At 41.8% G+C, this 21266-nt stretch overlaps 2 protein-coding genes across 2 annotated transcripts in view; one reads left to right on the forward strand and one right to left on the reverse strand.

Annotated features, from left to right (window-relative positions):
- The window catches only part of LOC128666004 (embryonic protein UVS.2), a 164275-nt gene extending 155894 nt beyond the window's left edge, over positions 1-8381 (forward strand). The window contains exon 13 of the mRNA XM_053720346.1: positions 8075-8381. Within this exon, the coding sequence (XP_053576321.1) occupies positions 8075-8088 (14 nt within the window). The 3' untranslated portion in view covers positions 8089-8381. The remainder of the gene's footprint in view (positions 1-8074) is intronic.
- RAPSN (receptor associated protein of the synapse) overlaps positions 8221-21266 on the reverse strand; it is a 184138-nt gene continuing 171092 nt past the window's right edge. The window contains exon 8 of the mRNA XM_053720344.1: positions 8221-9219. Coding sequence (XP_053576319.1) covers positions 9147-9219 — 73 coding nt within the window. The 3' untranslated portion in view covers positions 8221-9146. The remainder of the gene's footprint in view (positions 9220-21266) is intronic.

The raw sequence follows: 21266 nt of genomic DNA on the forward strand, positions 1-21266 counted from the left end.
TTGACACAGAATATAGTGTATCTTTGGGTGAGATATTGGATGTAATTAGGGCTTGGGGATATATAAGAAAGGGGATTATGGGAAATGTTTGTAACCTTGACAAAGGCCCAAATGGGGACCAAAACGTTACAATAAATATATGATATTTGCAAAGAAAGGAGATGTGTCTTCTTGATGATATATACATACATACACACACTATTATCACAAAAAAATATCAAAAATAAAAGGCACATATAGTCTTAATCTCAGGGTTTATTACAAAGCAGGGCTGAACCATCTAGATATGTACAGGGAAAAATAGCCAGTAAAAAAAAAAAAGATATTCATGCAGCAGTGCACAATATGGGTGAGGGTGGATGTTCTATAGACAGATAATGCCATGATATGCTGGTCCAATTATTTTTCCTAAGGGGATCTTTTAAAGGGACAGTTTACTCAATTTCCTCCCCTTTAATTTGTTCCCAATGATCCACTTTACCTGCTGGAGTGTATTAAATTGATTACAAGTATTTCCATTAACCTTATATTTGCATTTGAATTAGTTTATTTAGCCTATGGTATCCCTATTCAGAAAGTTTTTGGCCACAAGGCTAAACTGTGTTATCACAGCCAGTAGATGAAATTACACTCCCAGTGGGTTATAAAAGAGATAAGGTAATAAAAACAAAATTTATGCTTACCTGATAAATTTATTTCTTCAAGATGTGGTGAGTCCACAGGTTCATCTTTAATTACTGTTGGGAATACCACTCCTCGCCAGCAGGAGGAGGCAAAGAGCACTACAGTAAAAACTTAAGTATCACTTCCCTACCCATAAACCTCAGTCATTCAACCGAAAGTAAATGGAGAAAAGAAAGTAATACAAGGTGCAGAGGTGTCTGAGATTAAATTAAAACCCATAAAAACAATCAAAAACAAAAGCAAAAGGGTGGGTCAGTGGACTCAAGACATCTTGAAGAAATACATTTATCAGGTAAGCATAAATTTTGTTTTCTTCTAAAGATGAGTCCACGGGTTCATCTGTAATTACTGTTGGGAACCAATACCCAAGCTAGAGGACACAGATGATTAGGGAGGGAAAGAAAAACCAGTATGTCTAAACGGAAGGCACCACCGCTTGAAGAACCTTTCTCCCAAAAGCTGCCTCAGCCGAGGCAAAAGTATCAAATCTGTAAAATTTTGAAAAGGTATGCAAAGAAGACCAAGTTGCAGCCTTGCAAATCTGCTCCATAGAAGCCTCAGTTTTGAAAGCCCAAGAAGAGGCTACAGCTCTGGTGGAATGAGCCTTAATTCTCTCCGGAGGCTGTTTCCCAGATGATTCATAGGCCAACCGAATCACACTTCGCAACCAAAAAGAGTAGAGGCAGAAGCCTTCTGAAAAAAAACTACAAAGAGAGCAGAAGACTTACGAAAATCCTTAGTCGCTTCCAAATAAAACTTAAGAGCATGGACTACCTCCAGATTATGTAACAACCACTCTTTTTCCGAAGAAGGCTTCGGACACAAAGAAAGAACAATGATTTCCTGATTGATATTCTTGTTAGAAACCACCTTGGGAAGAAAACCCAACTTAGTTCTAAGCACAGCCTTATCTGCGTGAAATATAAGATAAGGTGAATCCAACTGCAATGCAGAAAGCTCAGAGATCCTCCGAGCAGAGGAAATGGCTAACAGACACAAAACTTTCCAAGATAAAAGCTTAATATCAACTGAATGCATCGGCTCAAACGGCCACCGCTGCAAAACATTAACAAGTTTAAGGCTCCAAGGAGGAGCAACCGCCTTAAACACAGGCCTAATTCTAACTAATGCTTGACAAAAGGACTGAACGTCCAGCAAGTCTGCCAAAAGCTTGTGTAATAGCACTAATAAGGCTTGAATGATTTGACCATTCAAGGTACTAGCAGATAGCTCCTTCTCAAGACCATCCTGGAGAAAAGATAAAATTCTTGGAATTCTAACCTTACTCCAAGAATATCCTTTGTCTTCACACCAAAAAAGATATTTCTTCCATATCTTGTGGTAAATTTTCATGGTAACAGGCTTACGAGCCTGGATCATAGTCCCCACCACCAACATTGAAAATTCATGCTTAGAAAGAATCAACCATTCAATCTCCAAGCAGTCAGTCTCAGAGAAACGATATTTGGATGGAGAAATGGGTAATTAGAATCACAGATGCCCTTTCCTGCCTTATGCGAGCAATTACTCAAGGCAGAAGAGCAAATGGGGAGAAACAGGCCATCCTGAAGTTACAAGGAGCCACAAATGCATCTATCATACAGGCTTTAGGGTCCCTTGATCTGGACCTGTACCTCGGAAGCTTGGCATTCTGACGAGACACCATGAGATCCAACTCCGGAATCCCCCATTTGGGCACCAACCTGGAGAAAACCTCCGGCTGAAGTTCCCGTTCCCCTGGATGTAAGGTTTGTCTACTTAGGAAATCAGCCTCCCAGTTGTCCACTCCTGGAATATGGATGGCCGACAGACGGCAACAGTGGTCCTCCGCCCACTGGATGATCCGGATACCTCCCTTATATCTAGAGAACTCCAAGTACCCTCCTGATGGTTAATGTATGCCACTGAAGTTATGTTGTCCGACTGGAATCTGATGAACTGGCTTAAAGCCAACTGAGGCCAAGCCAACAGCACATTGAAAATTGCTCTAAATTCCAAGATGTTGATTGGAAGTTGTGACTCATCTCATGTTCAAAGACCCTGAGCCTTGAGAGAGTTCCAAACTGCAACCTAACCCACAAGACTGGCGTCTGTAGTTACTATCACCCAAGAAGGTCTCCGAAAGGAGGTGCCTTGGTTCAGGTTGTCTAAAGACAACCACCATCAAAGAGAATCTCTTCTGGTCTTCTCTTCTGGTCTAGGGATAGGTTTAGGGATAACCTCTGGGATAGATTCGTATAATCTCCGTTCCACTGGCTGAGCATGCACAATTGCAGATCTCTTAGATGAAACCGAGCAAATGGCACGATGTCCATGGCTGCCACCATTAGGCTGATCACCTCCATACATTGGGCAACAGAAGGACGAGGCGTCCCCTGTAAAGATCGGCAAGACAATGTGAGCTTGTTTGTTCTGGTCTCCGCCAGGAAGATCTTCATCAGGACTGAGTCTATGACAGTCCTTAGAAACACTACTCTTGTTGCTGGAACCAGAAAGCTCTTTTCCAGATTCACCTTCCACCCGTGAGACCGGAGGAAGGACAGTAACCTCTCTGTGTGAGAAGTTGTCTGAGAAAAGGAGGGGGCCTGGATCAGAATATCGTCCAAATAGGGAGCCACCGCTACTCCTTTGGATCTGATCACCGCTAAGAGTGCTCCTAGCACTTTTGAGAATATTCTGGGGGCCGTGGCAGGCCGAACGGTAAGGCCACAAACTGAAAGTTGCGATCTAGAAATGCAAACCTCAGAAACTTGTGATGATCCCTGTGAATGGGAACATGTAACCCTCTTGGATCAAAGGAAGGATCGTCCGAATTGTCTCCATGTTGAAGGACGGAACCCTGAGGAACTTGTTGAGGCATTTCAAGTCTAAAATTGGCTGAAAAGTCCCTTCTTTTTTGGGGACCACAAAAAAGTTTGAGTAAAACCCCAGACCCTGTTCTAGTTTTGGGACAGGTACAATCACTCCCAGAGCCCGAAAAGATCTTCTATGCACTTTAAGAACACCTCTCTCTTTATCTGGTTTACAGATAATCTGGAAAGTTGAAACCTGCCCCTGGGAGGACAGCCTTTGAACCTGTAGCCCTGAGAGACAATTTCCACCGCCCCCGAATCTGGAATGTCTCTCAGCCAGACATGAGCGAACTGAGAAAGTCTGCCCCCTACGGGCAGACCCTTCATGCGGATTTAGAATCAGCCGCAGGCTTCTTGGCCTGTTTTCCCTTACTCCAAGACTGGTTTGGCTTCCAGGATGATTTGCTGTTATCCTGTTTGGATGAAGGCAAAGAGGACTTTCCGCTGAAGTTACGAAAGGAACGAATATTACTCTGACGTCCCTTTTGGTTTGCTCCTTTTATCCGGGGCAGAAAAGACCCTTTTCCGTCTGTAATATCAGAAATGATCTCCGCCAAACCCGGTCCAAATAAGGTCTTCCCCCTTGTAAGGAAGAGCCATCAACTTAACCTTAGATGAAACATCCACTGACCAAGGCTTTAACCATAATGCCCTTCTGGCCAAACAGCAAAACTAAAAGCCTTAGCTCCTAATCTAAGGACCTGCAGGACTGCATCTGCAATATAGGAATTGGCGCACTTGAGATCTCCAATCCTATTCTGGATCTCATCTAGAGGGGTCTCCTCCTGTAGAGATTCCGTTAATGTGTCAAACCAATATGAAGCTGCACTGGTCACTGTGGCAATACATACCACTGGTTGCCATTGAAGACCAAGATGTACATAGATCTTTTTAAGATAGGCCTCCATCTTTTTATCCATTGGATCTTTGAAAGAACAACTATCCTCAGTAGGTATCGTGGTTCTCTTGGCCAAGGTGGAAATGGCACCCTCCACCTTGGGCACTGAAGCCCAAGATTCCTTAATAGAGGCTCCTACCAGAAACATCTTCCTAAACACCAGTGACAGTGTAAAAACCACACCTGGCTTCTCCCACTCTTGGGCTATGTTTTCTTTAGCCCTATCTGGTACTGGAAAAACTTCTGAAAATGACGGAACATCAAAAAAACTGTTAAGCTTACTGGACTTCTTAGGCGTAACTACTGCCTGAGCATCCGAGTCATCAAAGTAGCTAAAACCTCCTTTAGTAATATGAAGGTGTTCAAGCTTAAATCTGAAGGAAGAAACTTCCCCATCAGAGAAAGGCATTACACTGTCCGAATCTAAAATCTCACCCTTCGAGTGAGAGTCTCCCTCATCCTCTGTTCTTAAAGGAACCTGAGGGTCAACGATAGGAACAGAAACCCTACTCTCTGAATTTTTAGATTTCCTCTTATGCTTCCCTGAAAATCTGGAAAACGTGGGTAAAGCCGCAGATACCGCAGTGGATACCTGTGCAGCAATCTATGCCTTTAAAAATGTTCCACTCACAACCAAAGAGGAACCACAGGACACAGTGTTAGATGCCATAGAGGCTTGGGACGGAATAGGAGAGGGCCCTGGAATCACCCGGAACGCATCCTCCTGAGAGACATTAGGCTCCATATTAAAAAAAAAAAAAAAATCTTTACCCTTTAAAGCCTGTTTAACACATGAGGAGCAAAACTGCATGGGAGCTGCAATCTGGGTGTCTAAACATAATAAACATGGATTGAACTGACTGGGTTCCTGTTCCATGTCAGACACAACTTTGCAACCAAATGAGGGATTAAAGGATCACCAAAACAACTGGAGATGAGTGTTAAAAACTCCAATATTTATAAGCCGTAAGTAAAAAAAATACCTCTGCACCTCAGTGTACTGAGGTGCCCTTACCGCCACAGAGAACGATATACTGAAGAGAAGATATATCGCACTCCCCAATTCCTTCATCTGCGCTACAGCTCTGCAACGAACAGCTCAGAAGGCAGGCCTGATGACGTAATAGACGTCAGCTAGGCGCATAAAAACTTGCGCGCATATCGGAAGGAGGTGGGCGTGGCTAACAAGCCGCCCGCTTCTAAGGAAAATAGGAAAAATTTCTAAGTTACCGTAATGGCGCAGCTCCCAGACACTAAGGGTTACAATAAAAACATAAGTGTCCCACACGGTTTCTCATCAACACTGTGTCTCCCCCATGTCAGTAGCAGACCCCATCCCCTGGGTGAGCTAAACCATCCCAATGACTATCTTGGCAGGGAATCTTAAGTGCCCCTCTCCCACCAGGAATAACTTGCACTTACCTGCATCGCTGTCTGACAAGATGAAAAAAGATGTATATCTAGTACCATTTGTTCTTTAAATAGATGATGCATGTATTCTAAAAATATAAATGAATATTAATATATGATAAATATCAAGTATAATCTAGTTTTTGTCAGGAGTTGATAAATATGTCTTGTGTAAAATAATATAGGTCATGTCAGTTGTAGACAGTCTTGTTAGATACAGTGTTATGATATGTAAGTAACTTCTAAGTAACCATTATATTATGCAACACTAAATTCTATATTTTGAATATATGCTTCTACTAAAAATTTACAGTGTATCTTTAATTAGATATTCTACTTTTAAAATTATTTATATAAAATGCATGTGTCACAATCTTTACATCTCCTAGTAAAAGTTAGGGTAAGTGCGAAATAGTAAGCCTCCTGAAAATAAAGTAAGCAACATCCATTTCCATTCCATAAGTTAATGGATTAAAATGAAAACAAAACAGATGCAAATAATTGATTTGTAATCAGAGACCTATATTAAGTATGGCAAGGTGTTACAAGATAGGGTCTATGAATACGGCAACAAGCTAAGCTGAAACGCGTTAGACTGATCTTTTTATATATATTTTTTGTGTGCTGTTTTAATGGATATAATAAAGTGTAACAATTTTTTAAAAGTTACATATGTTTCGGACTTTTTTTCTTTTTTCGCTATTCATCATATGGGGAAATGAGGAGCCCCTATACCTTTGGTCCCAAGCAAGTTTGTAACGGCATGAGTAGATCACCAAGTATACAGGATTTGAGCCGGTTTTGGAAGTGAAGCAGAGTGTGGAAACAAAGATTGTTGTGTAAACGTCATATCCGTAAAAAGCCCTGCACACACAAACGGAGACGCCGGAGAAGAGAGGTAGAGGTTCGCGTTATCAGCGTGGTCCCCCTCCTTTTGGAATCCTGGTTGACCATCCCGTGAAGAAGTGGCCATGTTTGCCCACCGCATTGAGGTACAAATATAATAAGGGATTTGTTTTGTTGTGTAGCAGGTGAAGCTGCCTATGAACTTTACCTGGTTTCCCACCGCACTGAATACCTACGGCTCTGTATGCACACACCGCAAGCGTTTATGTGCTTTTTTTCTATTATATGATGACAGCTCCTCAGTATGAGAGGACACCTTCTTCCTCACAGAGACTAGGGTAACATCGATAGCCAAGTAACTAACTTAGGTATCTGAGGGCAGGGCAGCATAGGCAGAGAAACAGAGCAAGTACCACTTTACAAGCTCCCTAACGCTTTAAAGCCACCATCGCTTCACCACAAAGACTAATGTGGGATAAGGCTATACCCTGTATCTTGATTGAAGTCTTAATCTTCACAAAAACACTAATTAATTACACACTAAACTTAACCTCCTCCATGCACATAGAGGCAAAGAGAATGACTGGGGTTTATGGGTAGGGAAGTGATACTTAACAGTTTTTACTGTGGTGCTCTTTGCCTCCTCCTGCTGGAGAGGAGTGGTATTCCCAACAGTAATTACAGAAGAACCCGTGGACTCACCACATCTTTAAAAGAAATGTTAATTTTTCATTGTTCTCTCCAAGTATTGGTGATTGGTTTATGGACAGAAATAAGATAAAGAAGCAGGTATATTTACACAATGTGATAAAGTAATGAGATCTGATTATACCTACAAGCTCAACCCATTTTATTAGGTTGTGACTTCAAAACACAAAATCAGCTAATTAATTTACATAAATAAGCCTTAAAAAGCAAATCTCATACATTTTATACTCTGCATCTGGTAAAAAAAGGAATTGGAAACACATTAAAGGGAAAAACAATTTTATAGTATACTGTCCCTTTAAGTGTTGGAAATCGTATTGCTGATCTCTCTTCTTCTCTTAGGGAGAGCTCAAGTTGCAGGGAGGGTACAAGTGTTCCCACCCCACAGACTTTTGTGAGACATACAGTATATACCGTGGTCCCCAATGATCAGATAACATCTACACAACAACATGTTTTGTTTTTTTTTCTTCCTAAAAGTACAAGAACAAAGCAGTTTGTTTCTGTTGTGTAATACATACGCTTTAAAAGCAGAACAGATAATTGAATGAATTCAAGCACATGATAATCTCATAATTAGATGACTATGAATCTGAAATGTGATTAACTCTAGTTAGAATGTAGCTGACTAACCTACACTAAATAATCTACTTTAAATTCTGTTTGTCGTTTCCAGCTCCTGTTACTTAATTAGAGTTCTCATATTTCTGTCTGAGAAGTCACACTGTGTCCAAAGCCGCTGTCTGGGAACATTGCTAGACACAGAAGCTTAAAAATGCGACGGCAGATGGCAGCAGTGCCTGGAATGATGAACACACAATGTATAGTGAATGCTTTTCCTGATTGTTTATTTTCAACATTCAAAGGTTTTATTTTCTAAGACGTTTTTAATCTTCCCTTTCATAATTAATTCTACATATGAGCAAAATTTAATCAAACATTTATCATTGCAAAAGAAAAAAAATAAAAAAGATATAAACCAACCCAAGCATTATTATTTCCCATTCTACCCAATTATTGTTGTGTTCTTGTCAAAACAGTTATAAGCAAATTGCAAAAGGGCTAAATATATATACTGCTGTGATGGTCCAGAAGGATTACAGTGAAATATTTCATGCTGGCGAGGAGGTAGAAACAAATCAGATCTAACAACAGGCACTTGAAACACATTGGATATAAATAAGGGATGGAAATATTGCTTTTTACAGACTATAGTAAAATATCAGAAAAAGACATGCCGTATAAATACAATGAAAGGAACCTTGGAAAAAATGATTTGCTGAATGTAGAAATCATGGAACAGCAGCCTAGTAGAGCTAATGAGATCAGTAAAAAAAGATGTATCAATATAAAAACTGTAGGAAGTGACTCTGGTTACAAACAAGGGAAAATATTAAGTCGGTTGCACTTAGTATCTTATTTGTGCATTGGACGGCAGTTTTTAGAGTCAGTGTATTTTTCTCCTGATAGTACATAAACTGGACTTGAGTAAGCCCCATGAAATAAAAAATAAAGATAAAAAATAACATCTGAAAAACAGGCCCTGTTAACACTTGTATTACATGCTTCCTGACCTAGCTTCATTGCCAAACAATGTATGAGAGGCAGGTAATGTAATGAACCGTGACACCATGAGACTCCGTGCCAAAAAGGCAAAGGCTGAACACTAGACAGGTACGTCCAGCTGCCCTCCACCATCTGGTCCTGGAATATATATCATGAGACGTTCTGCCACAATCCCCTCTTGCTCACACGAAGCCAGGTTTTACTGAAGACCGACGGCAATTTGGGCAACCACGGGACCCATTGGTCTGTAGACATCTAGAACAAAGAGAGAGTCATTTTTATGAAGCAAGAAAAAAGAACAATGTAAAGAATCAGGCTAACCTGATCAGGGTAGGAAGGAGGTTATGTGCACATACATAGTCTATAAACCAAGATTCAGCCAGAAATTAAAAAGAACTATCAGGTAAGCAAATCTTTCCAATTACTCTGTTATCTTGAACAGAGATTTATAGAGCTTAATGTATTAGTAAAGTGTGTTTCAATTCCAGACTTTAAAAATCCTTAACAAGACAGATTTAAATAAGTCCCCTTCCTGACTCATTTACAGTGAGAGGATCACATAGCTACTTAAGCAGGTATATACTGAAAGGAATATTAAACATTTAAGATTGATATATACAAAGTATAATTATGTGTAGTAAAACAAATTACAATGTACTTATTTTTCTTTCCCCCTTTTCCTGTAATTTAACTGTGAAAATTGTTGGCTTTCAAATAAAATTTTCTATAAAGTAATAAGTGCTGCCTTGTTAAAAAAAGTTTCTTTTCTTTTATCTAATCTCTTTTGCTGAAACAAGGATATTAAGGATATCTTTATAGATAATAATATTAGCCAATTATTAAATATAAACAGACATGCTTTTATGTTATTGTAAAGATGCACGTAAGTCTTTTTATTTATTTACTTTAAAATGACCATCATGGGGCAAGAAGGGCAGGAGTGGTAGCAGCATAGTTACTGAAGAAGGTAGGTCTCATAGTACATAAACTATAAAATACACCTCCAAGGGAAGACAACAAACATGTGCCTAGAGAACTTTGCACACATTGGCCACCAGTTCCATGAGGATTTGACATTGACAGATGACTACCATGTACAGTGGCGTCACTAGGGGGGTGTGGGCCGCACCCGGGTGACCCCCTCCAGGGGGTGACACCACCAGCCAAAGTTGTTTTTTTTTTGTTAAAATTTCATTGGAATTCAAAGAAAAGGAAATTTATGCTTACCTGATAAATTTATTTATTTTACGATATGACTAGTCTACGGATTTCATCCTTACTTATGGGATATCGCCTCCTGGTCAGCAGGAGGAGGCAAAGAGCACCACAGCAGAGCTGTATATATAGCTCCTCCCTTCCCTCCCACTCCAGTCATTCGACCGGTTAGGAAGAGAAAGTAAAAGCCAAGGTGCAGAGGTGACTGAAGTTTAACAAAAATAAAGACCTGTCTTAGAAAATGACAGGGTGGGCCGTGGACTCTTCATATTGTAAAATAAATAAATTTCTCAGGTAAGCATAAATTTCCTTTTTTTTTTACAAGATATGACGAGTCCATGGATTTCATCCTTACTTATGGGATACAATACCAAAGCTATAGGACATGGATGAAAGGGAGGGAAAAGACAGGAACCTAAACGGAAGGCACCACTGCTTGAAGAACTTTTCTCCCAAAAACAGCCTCTGACGAGGCAAAAGTATCAAATTTGGAAAATTTGGTAAAAGTGTGAAGAGACGCCCATGAGGAAGCCACAGCCCTAGTAGAATGAGCCGTAATTCTTACAGGAGGCTGCTGTCCAGCAGTCTCATATGCAAAACGGATGATACTCTTCAGCCAAAAAGAAAGAGAGGTAGCCGTAGCCTTCTAGCCCCTACGTTTTCCAGAAAAAACAACAAATAATGAAGATGATTGACAGAATTCTTTAGTCGCCTGCAAGTAAAACTTCAGGGCACGGACCACATCCAAGTTATGTAACAGACGCTCCTTCTTAGAAGAAGGATTAAGACACAAGGAAGGAACAATAATTTCCTGATTAATATTTTTGTTGGAAACAACCTTAGGAAGAAAACCAGGTTTGGTATGTAACACTACCTTATCGGAATGAAAAATAAGGTAAGGAGAATCACATTGTAATGCTGAAAGCTCAGAAACTGCGAGCAGAAGAAATAGCAACAAAAAATAAAACTTTCCAAGATAGCAATTTAATATCTATGGAATGCATAGGTTCAAACGGAAGCCCTTGAAGAACCTTAAGAACTAAATTCAAACTCCAAGGAGGAGCAATAGGTCTAAATACAGGCCTGATTCTAGTCAGAGCCTGACAAAAAGATTGAACATCCGGAATATCTGCCAGACGTTTGTGTAGCAAAATAGATAAAGCAGAAATCTGTCCCTTTAGGGAACTTGCTGATAACCCTTTCTCCAAACCTTCTTGGAGAAAAGATAAAATCCTAGGAATCCTAATCTTACTCGATGAGTAGCCCTTCGATTCGCACCAATAAAGATATTTACGCCATATCTTATGGTAAATCTTTCTAGTAACAGGCTTACGTGCCTGAATCAAGGTATCAATGACCGAATCAGAGAACCCTCGCTTAGATAAAATGAAGCGTTCAATCTCCAAGCAGTCAGCTGCAGAGAAACTAGATTCGGATGATGGAAGGGTCCCTGAATGAGAAGGTCCTGCCTCAATGGAAGCTTCCACGGTGGCAGAGAGGACATGTCCACCAGATCGGCATACCAAGTCCTGCAAGGCCACGCAGGAGCGATGAGAATCACCGAAGCCCTCACCGAGCAATCACCCAGGGAAGGAGAGCAAATGGTGGAAACACATAAGCTAGGTTGAATGACCAAGGCATCTATCAGTTCGGCCTGAGGATCCCTGGACCTGGATCCATATCTCGGGAGCTTGGCATTCTGAAGAGATGCCATAAGATCCAGCTCCGGTCTGCCTCATCTGAGAATCAGGGTGGCAAAGACCTCCGGATGGAGTTCCCATTCCCCCGGATGAAACGTCTGTCTGCTCAAAAAATCCGCTTCCCAGTTGTCCACTCCTGGGATGTAGATTGCTGACAGATAACAAGAAAGAGCCTCCGCCCACCGAATTATCTTGGATAATTCTGTCATCGCTAAGGAACTCCTTGTTCCTCCCTGATGATTGATGTAAGCCACAGTCGTGATGTTGTCTGACTGAAATCGGATGAATTTGGCTGAAGCCAACTGAGGCCAAGCCTGAAGCGCATTAAATATTGCTCTCAACTCCAGAATATTGATTGTAAGTAGAGACTCTGACTGAGTCCACACACCCTGAGCCTTCAGGGAATTCCAGACTGCACCCCATCCTAGTAGACTGGCGTCTGTTGTCACTATCACCCATGAGGGTCTGCGGAAGCACGTCCCTTGGGACAGATGATCCGGCGACAACCACCAAAGAAGAGAGTCTCTTGTCTCCTGATCCAGATCTATCTGAGGAGACACATTTGCATAATCTCCATTCCACTGTCTGAGCATGCTCAGTTGTAGAGGTCTGAGATGAAAACGAGCAAACGGAATTATGTCAATTGCCGCCACCATCAATCCAATTACCTCCATGCACTGAGCAACTGATGGCCGAGGATTGGACTTAAGCGATCGGCATGTATTCAGAATGCGGCAAGAAGATTTTCATGGATATAGAGTCTATTAGAGTTCCCAGGAAAGGAACCCTTGTCTGTGGAATTAGTGAACTCTTTTCTAGATTCACCTTGCACCCATGAGTCCTTAGTAAGGATAGAACAATGTCGGTATGAGACTTTGTGAGCTGATAAGACGACGCCTGGATCAGAATATCGTCCAGATAAGACACCACTGCAATACCCCGCGGCCTGAGAATCGCCAGCAGAGACCCTATAACCTTTGTGAAGATCCTGAGTGCCGTGGCCAGCCCAAAAGGAAGGGCTACGAACTGAAAATGTTTGTCCAGAAAGGCAAACCTCAGGAACTGGTGATGATCTCTGTGGATAGGAATATGAAGATATGCATCCTTTAAGTCCACGGTAGTCATATATTGACCCTCCTGGATCAATGGAAGAATGGTCCGAATAGTCTCCATCTTGAAGGATGGAACTCTGAGAAACTTGTTTAGACTCTTGAGATCTAAAATGGGTTGGAACTTTCCCTCTTTTTTGGGAACCACAAAAAGATTTGAGTAAAACCCCTGCCCCTGTTCCTGTATTGGAACGGGACAAATTACTCCCATAGTGGAGAGGTCTTTTACACAACGTAAGAACGCCTCTCTTTTTATCTGGTCTACAGACAATCGTGAAAGAAGAAACCTTCCCCTTGGGAAGGAATTTTTGAACTCCAACTGATACCCTTGAGACACGATTTCTAGTGTCCAGGGATCCTGAACGTCTCTTACCTAAGCCTGGACAAAGAGAGAAAGTCTGCCCCCTACTAGATCCGGTCTCGGATCGGGGGACAACCCTTCATGCTGTTTTGGGAGCAGCAGCTGGGTTGTTTACCCTTGTTCCAAGCCTGGTTGGGTCTCCAGGCGAGCTTGGCTTGTGAATAATTCCATTCCTGTTTAGTGGAAGAGGAAGAGGGGACTCCCTTGAAATTTCGAAAGGAACGAAAATTACTCTGTCGACCCCTTAGCTTAGATGTTTTATCTTGAGGGAGGAGGTGACCCTTACCTCCCGTAATGTCGGAAATGATTTCTTTCAAGTCAGGCCCCAATAGGGTCTTTCCCTTGAAAGGAATAGCAAAAAGCTTGGATTTAGAGGACACATCTGCAGACCAAGATTTTAACCATAAGGATCTTCGTGCTAAGATGGAGAATCCCAAACTATTAGCCGCCAATTTGGTGATCTGAAAGGAAGCATCCGTAATAAAAGAATTAGCCAGCTTAAGGGCCTTAAGTCTATCCTGTATTTCCTCCAAAGAAGTCTCAGTTCTAAGAGACTCTTCTAGAGTGTCAAACCAAAAAGCAGCCGCAGTCGTGACTATTACAATGCAGGCCGCCGGTTGAAATAAGAACCCTTGATGAACATAGAGTTTTTTGAGAAGATCCTCCAATTTCTTATCCATGGGGTCTTTGAAAGCACAACTGTCCTCGATAGGGATAGTCGTACGCTTAGACAGGGTAGAGATAGCTCCCTCCAACTTAGGGACCGTCTGCCAAGAATACCGAACGGAGTCAGCTATAGGGTACATTTTCTTGAAAATAGGGGAAGGGGAGAACGGGATACCCGGTCTTTCCCATTCTCTTGCAATAATTTCCGAAATTCTCTTAGGAACCGGAAAAACATCGGAATATAAAGTAACCTCTAAGTATCAATCCATCTTACTCAATTTCTCTGGTGGAACCACAATAGAGTCACAGTCATCCAGAGTCACCAGAACCTCTCGTAGCAAAAGGTGGAGGTGTTCAAGCTTAAACCTGAAGGACATGATGTCCGAATCTGTCGGGGGCAATGCACTTCCTGAGTCAGACAGTTCCCCTCATACAGGGCCTCCCTACCCCCCAATTCAGAGCCCTGGGAGGGTACATGGGAGATAGCCATCAAAGCATCAGAAGTCGCAGGGACCACATGGGCCTCTGTCCTACTGCGTTTGCCTTGTAAAACTGGCAACTTAGATAAAACTTCTGTAAGAGTGGATGACATAACTGCAGCCATATCCTGCAGAGTGAAAGAAGCAGACGCCGTTGAAGAACATGGCGTAGTTTGTGTGGGCGTTAAAGGCTGTGACGCTTGGGGAGAAAGTTGCGGCATACCCTGAATCTTATCAGTCTGAGAACAGTCATTAGATATATCTTCATTAAAGAAAATCTGCTCCTTATACTGTAAAGCTCTCTCAATACATGGGGGGCAAAACGTAACAGGGGGTTCCACAATGGCATCTAAACACATAGGACATGTACTGTGTTCAATGTCATCCATAGTAACAGAAGCAAAGGCAAGGGTGGTCAAGTCACTGATAAACAACAGAACGAATCAGTTCAAATAAAAAGAGTGTACTGTATCTTTAATTAATAAACTCTTTTGAATTAAAGCCCAAAGTGTTTAAAATAAACAGAAAGTCAGGTGCGGTTTAATTTATACCCCACACTCCTCACGTGGGCCCTGTTATAGAAACACACTGGTCCCAGAGAAAAACACACAGTCACCCCGCCACAGCTCGGCTGCGGCTCCTACCTGCCTCCACGTGACCATTGTTACCTTCCGAACAGTGTGCCTAAGATCGCTTGTAGAATATCGTGACAAGCGGACTTAGGAGCTGCAAGAGAACAGTGCTCAAAGTACCACCACCGGAACTCAGCTGAGACGCAACTGCGCGGATAAGTGTGCGAAATCAAGTCCCGCCCTTCGTGGGCAGAAACAAAGCACAGAACCCGGTAAAATAATAAAGGCATCGCCATGTACCGGAATCATGTCAAGACCATAGTTCTACATCTAACCCTACCCCCAGCGTCAGCCAAACTCTATGTAAAAATAAAATTAAACAGAGTCATGCCCGTTACAGTACTCATACGTCTGAGTACTATAGTAAACCTCCCAGCGCTTCTAGCTAATGACTAAAATGCCGGACTGTCTGGAAAAATTAACAATGTGTTGGTTGTTATCCGTTATCTTTACCTAGTGAAAACCAACATATTTGCACAGGGAGACCCTTATCAGAGCCCATAACCCCCAACAGCAAGAGCAGAGTACAGTCAGTTCTGAGATATGCTGCAGAGCCCCAGAAATAAAGAGACTGCACTTCCCTCCATGCTCACAGTGTCAAGAGGTCCACTCTTCCTCCTGAGGTCCTGTGAAGACAGAAGGGTCTTAGGAAAATTCACTAAGTCCATATCCAGGCAGCACCAATATGGGAGGCGTAGTGAGACTAAAACCTCACAAGTTCCCGTAGCATAATTGGTTTTACTCCAGAGGCTGCCCAGTAGTAAAATAGTACACTTTGGCACAATTTAAAAATAAAAAACTCTTGATTGAAGAATCTAAACTAACACCTCACTTTACCTCTTCCTGTCACAAACACAGGCAAAGAGAATGGCTGGAGTGAAGGGAGGAGCTATATATACAGCTCTGCTGTGGTGCTCTTTGCCTCCTCCTGCTGACCAGGAGGCGATATCCCATAAGTAAGGATGAAATCCGTGGATTCGTCATATCTTGTAAAAGAAATACAATGTAGAGATGCATAGATTTTTTATTAGAGGGGCCAGCATTTGTGAACGTTAGTGGGACTGGGGAAGTTGTAGACACACTTAATTTTTTTGCCCCTTGAGCCCGCGCCACAATTTCCACAAATAGTTTTCCTGGCTGCTTTTGCTTGTTTGTACTTTGCTCCTCCCCTGTCCAATTTCACTATGAATGTTGTGGGTGTGCCGTGGGGCTTGCGAAGTTGCACTGCTAGCCTAAACCTGCCTGCCTATCTGTGCTCACTGCTCAGTGACGTGTGGAGCAGTGGAATAACTCACTGTTGTGCTGTCTGGCACCTGACCGCATGACTGTCTGACACTGTCTCTAAAGTGAAGGAGCCATGTATGATGCCCACCAGACCGATACGGTTACGGTACACTAAGTGCACACTGAAGAGGTAGGAGGGGAGGGCGAGTGGGTGTCTGGGGGTGGGCAGAGTGCAGAGGTGACTGGCCATAAGAAGCGGTAGGCACGTGGCCCAGGGCTGTGCACTGACAGACTTGGAACAGAGTCAGAGAGCAGAATTTTCAAAGTTTGCGTGCCTAAACGTTTTCTTTAGTGATTTATTTTTAGAGTGCACTGTTTATCTTTCATTTGATGCTCTGCTGAGCCAGGGAGCAGCTCTAGACATGAGCTTTATAATTAATGCAGTGCAGTTTACATATTGTGTATGTGTGTGTGTCTGAGTTTTTGTGTGTGTGTGTGACTGAGTGTTTCTGTGTGTGTGTGTGTCTGATTGTTTATTTTTGTGTGTGTGTGTCTAAGTGTTTGCCTGAGTGTTTTGTTTTGTGTGTGTGTTTGCCTGAGTGTTTTTGTGTGTGTCTCAGTGTTTTTGTGTGTGTGTGTGTGTGTGTCTCTCTAACGGCTAGATTTAGAGTTTGGCGGTAGCCGTGAAAACCAGCGTTAGAGGCTCCTAACGCTGGTTTTAGGCTACCGCCGGTATTTGGAGTCAGTGATTAAAGGGTCTAACGCTCACTTTTCAGCCGCGACTTTTCCATACCGCAGATCCCCCTACGCCATTTGCGTATCCTATCTTTTCAATGGGATCTTTCTAACGCCGGTATTTAGAGTCGTTTCTGAAGTGAGCGTTAGAGCTCTAACGACAAAACTCCAGCCGCCTGAAAAAAGCAGGAGTTAAGAGCTTTCTGGGCTAACGCCGGTTCATAAAGCTCTTAACTACTGTACCCTAAAGTACACTAACACCCATAAACTACCTATGTACCCCTAAACCGAGGTCCCCCCACATCGCCGCCACTCGATTAAAAATTTTTAACCCCTAATCTGCCGACCACCACCTACGTTATACTTATGTACCCCTAATCTGCTGCCCCTAACCCCGCCGAGCCCTGTATTACATTTATTAACCCCTAACCTGCCCCCCACAACGTCGCCGCCAGCTACTTACAATAATTAACCCCTAATCTGCCGACCGCAAAGCGCCGCCACCTACGTTATCCTTATGTACCCCTAATCTGCTGCCCCTAACACCGCCGACCCCTTTATTATATTTATTAACCCCTAATCTGCCCCCCTCAACGTCGTCGACACCTGCCTACACTTATTAACCCCTAATCTGCCTAGCGGACCTGAGCGCTACTATAATAAAGTAATTAACCCCTAATCCGCCTCACTAACCCTATCATAAATAGTATTAACCCCTAATCTGCCCTCCCTAACATCGCCGACACCTACCTTCAATTATTAACCCCTAATCTGACGACCGGAGCTCATCGCTACTATAATAAATGGATTAACCCCTAAATCTAAGTCTAACCCTAACACTAACACCCCCCTAACTTAAATATAATTTAAATCTAACGAAATTAATTAACTCTTATTAAATAAATTATTCCTATTTAAAGATAAATACTTACCTGTAAAATAAATCCTAATATAGCTACAATATAAATTATAATTACATTATAGCTATTTTAGGATTAATATTTATTTTACAGGCAACTTTGTAATTATTTTAACCAGGTACAATAGCTATTAAATAGTTAAGAACTATTTAATAGTTACCTAGTTAAAATAATAACAAAATTACCTGTAAAATAAGTCCTAACCTAAGTTATAATTAAACCTAACACTACCCTATCAATAAATTAATTAAATAAACTACCTACAATTACCTACAATTAACCTAACACTACACTATCAATAAATAAATTAAATACAATTGCTACAAATAACTACAATTACATAAACTAACTAAAGTACAAAAAATAAAAAAGAACTAAGATATAAAAAATAAAAAAATATTTACCAACATTAGAAAAATATTACAACAATTTTAAACTAATCACACCTACTCTAAGCCCCCTAATAAAATAACAAAGACCCCCAAAATAAAAAATTCCCTACCCTATTCAAAATTAATAAATGTAAAAGCTCTTTTACCTTACCAGCCCTGAACAGGGCCCTTTGCGGGGCATGCCCCAAGAAAATCAGCTCTTTTGCCTGTAAAAAAAAACATACAATACCCCCCCCAACATTACAACCCACCACCCACATACCCCTAATCTAACCCAAACCCCCCTTAAATAAACCTAACACTAAGCCCCTGAAGATCTTCCTACCTTATCTTCACCATCCAGGTATCACCGATCCGTCCTGGCATCCGGTGCTGAAGAGGTCCAGAAGAGGGTCCAAAGTCTTCCTCCTATCCGGCAAGAAGAGGACATCCGGACCGGCAAACATCTTCTCCAAGCGGCATCTTCGATCTTCTTCCATCCGGTGCGGAGCGGGTTCATCTTGAAGCAGCCGACGCGGATCCATCCTCTTCTTCCGTTGTCTCCCGACGAATGAAGGTTCCTTTAAGGGACGTCATCCAAGATGGCGTCCCTCGAATTCCGATTGGCTGATAGGATTCTATCAGCCAATCGGAATTAAGGTAGGAATATTCTGATTGGCTGATGGAATCAGCCAATCAGAATCAAGTTCAATCCTATTGGCTGATCCAATCAGCCAATCAGATTGACCTCGCATTCTATTGGCTGTTCCGATCAGCCAATAGAATGCGAGCTCAATCTGATTGGCTGATTGGATCAGCCAATCGGATTGAACTTGATTCTGATTGGCTGATTCCATCAGCCAATCAGAATATTCCTACCTTAATTCCGATTGGCTGATAGAATCCTATCAGCCAATCGGAATTCGAGGGACGCCATCTTGGATGACATCCCTTAAAGGAACCGTCATTCGTCGGGAGACAACGGAAGAAGAGGATGGATCCGCGTCGGCTGCTTCAAGATGGACCCGCTCCGCACCGGATGGAAGAAGATCGAAGATGCCGCTTGGAGAAGATGTTTGCCGGTCCGGATGTCCTCTTCTTGCCGGATAGGAGGAAGACTTTGGACCCTCTTCTGGACCTCTTCAGCACCGGATGCCAGGACGGATCGGTGATACCTGGATGGTGAAGACAAGGTAGGAAGATCTTCAGGGGCTTAGTGTTAGGTTTATTTAAGGGGGGTTTGGGTTAGATTAGGGGTATGTGGGTGGTGGGTTGTAATGTTGGGGGGGGGTATTGTATGTTTTTTTTTACAGGCAAAAGAGCTGATTTTCTTGGGGCATGCCCCGCAAAGGGCCCTGTTCAGGGCTGGTAAGGTAAAAGAGCTTTTACATTTATTAATTTAGAATAGGGTAGGGAATTTTTTATTTTGGGGGTCTTTGTTATTTTATTAGGGGGCTTAGAGTAGGTGTAATTAGTTTAAAATTGTTGTAATATTTTTCTAATGTTGGTAAATATTTTTTTATTTTTTGTAACTTAGTTCTTTTTTATTTTTTGTACTTTAGTTAGTTTATGTAATTGTAGTTATTTGTAGCAATTGTATTTAATTTATTTATTGATAGTGTAGTGTTAGGTTAATTGTAGGTAATTGTAGGTAGTTTATTTAATTAATTTATTGATAGGGTAGTGTTAGGTTTAATTATAACTTAGGTTAGGACTTATTTTACAGGTAATTTTGTTATTATTTTAACTAGGTAACTATTAAATAGTTCTTAACTATTTAATAGCTATTGTACCTGGTTAAAATAATTACAAAGTTACCTGTAAAATAAATATTAATCCTAAAATAGCTATAATATAATTATAATTTATATTGTAGCTATATTAGGGTTTATTTTACAGGTAAGTATTTAGCTTTAAATAGGAATAAGTTATTTAATAAGAGTTAATTAATTTCGTAAGATTTAAATTATATTTAAGTTAGGGGGGTGTTAGTGTTAGACTTAGCTTTAGGGGTTAATACATTTATTAGAATAGCGATGAGCTCCGGTCGGCAGATTAGGGGTTAATAATTGAAGTTAGGTGACGGCGATGTTAGGGAGGGCAGATTAGGGGTTAATACTATTTATGATAGGGTTAGTGAGGGGGATTAGGGGTTAATTACTTTATTATAGTAGCGCTCAGGTCCGCTCGGCAGATTAGGGGTTAATAAGTGTAGGTAGGTGTCGGCGACGTTGTGGGGGGCAGGTTAGGGGTTAATAAATATAATATAGGGGTCGGCGGTGTTAGGGGCAGCAGATTAGGGGTACATAGGGATAACGTAGGTTGCGGCGGTGTACGGAGCGGCAGATTAGGGGTTAATAATAATATGCAGGGGTCAGCGATAGCGGCAGATTAGGGGTTAATAAGTGTAAGGTTAGGGGTGTTTAGACTCGGGGTTCATGTTAGAGTGTTAGGTGCAGACGTAGGAAGTGTTTCCCCATAGGAAACAATGGGGCTGCGTTAGGAGCTGAACGCTGCTTTTTTGCAGGTGTTAGGTTTTTTGACAGCTCAAACAGCCCCATTGTTTCCTATGGGAGAATCGTGCACGAGCACGTTTTTGAGGCTGGCCGCGTCCGTAAGCAACTCTGGTATCGAGAGTTGCATTTGCGGTAAAAATGCTCTACGCTCCTTTTTTGGAGCCTAACGCAGCATTTTATTGAACTCTCGATACCAGAGTTAATTTTATGGTGCGGCCAGAAAAAAGCCCGCGGAGCGTTAACAGCCCTTCTACCGCCAAACTCCAAATCTAGGCCTAAGTGTGTGTGCCTGAGTGTTTTTGTATGTGTGTGTGTGTGTTTGAGTGTTTTGTGTGTGTGTGTGTGTGTGTGTCTCTCTCTAAGTGTGTGTGTCT

The sequence above is a fragment of the Bombina bombina genome, chromosome 7, assembly GCF_027579735.1.
Source record: "Bombina bombina isolate aBomBom1 chromosome 7, aBomBom1.pri, whole genome shotgun sequence".
Taxonomy (NCBI): domain Eukaryota; kingdom Metazoa; phylum Chordata; class Amphibia; order Anura; family Bombinatoridae; genus Bombina; species Bombina bombina.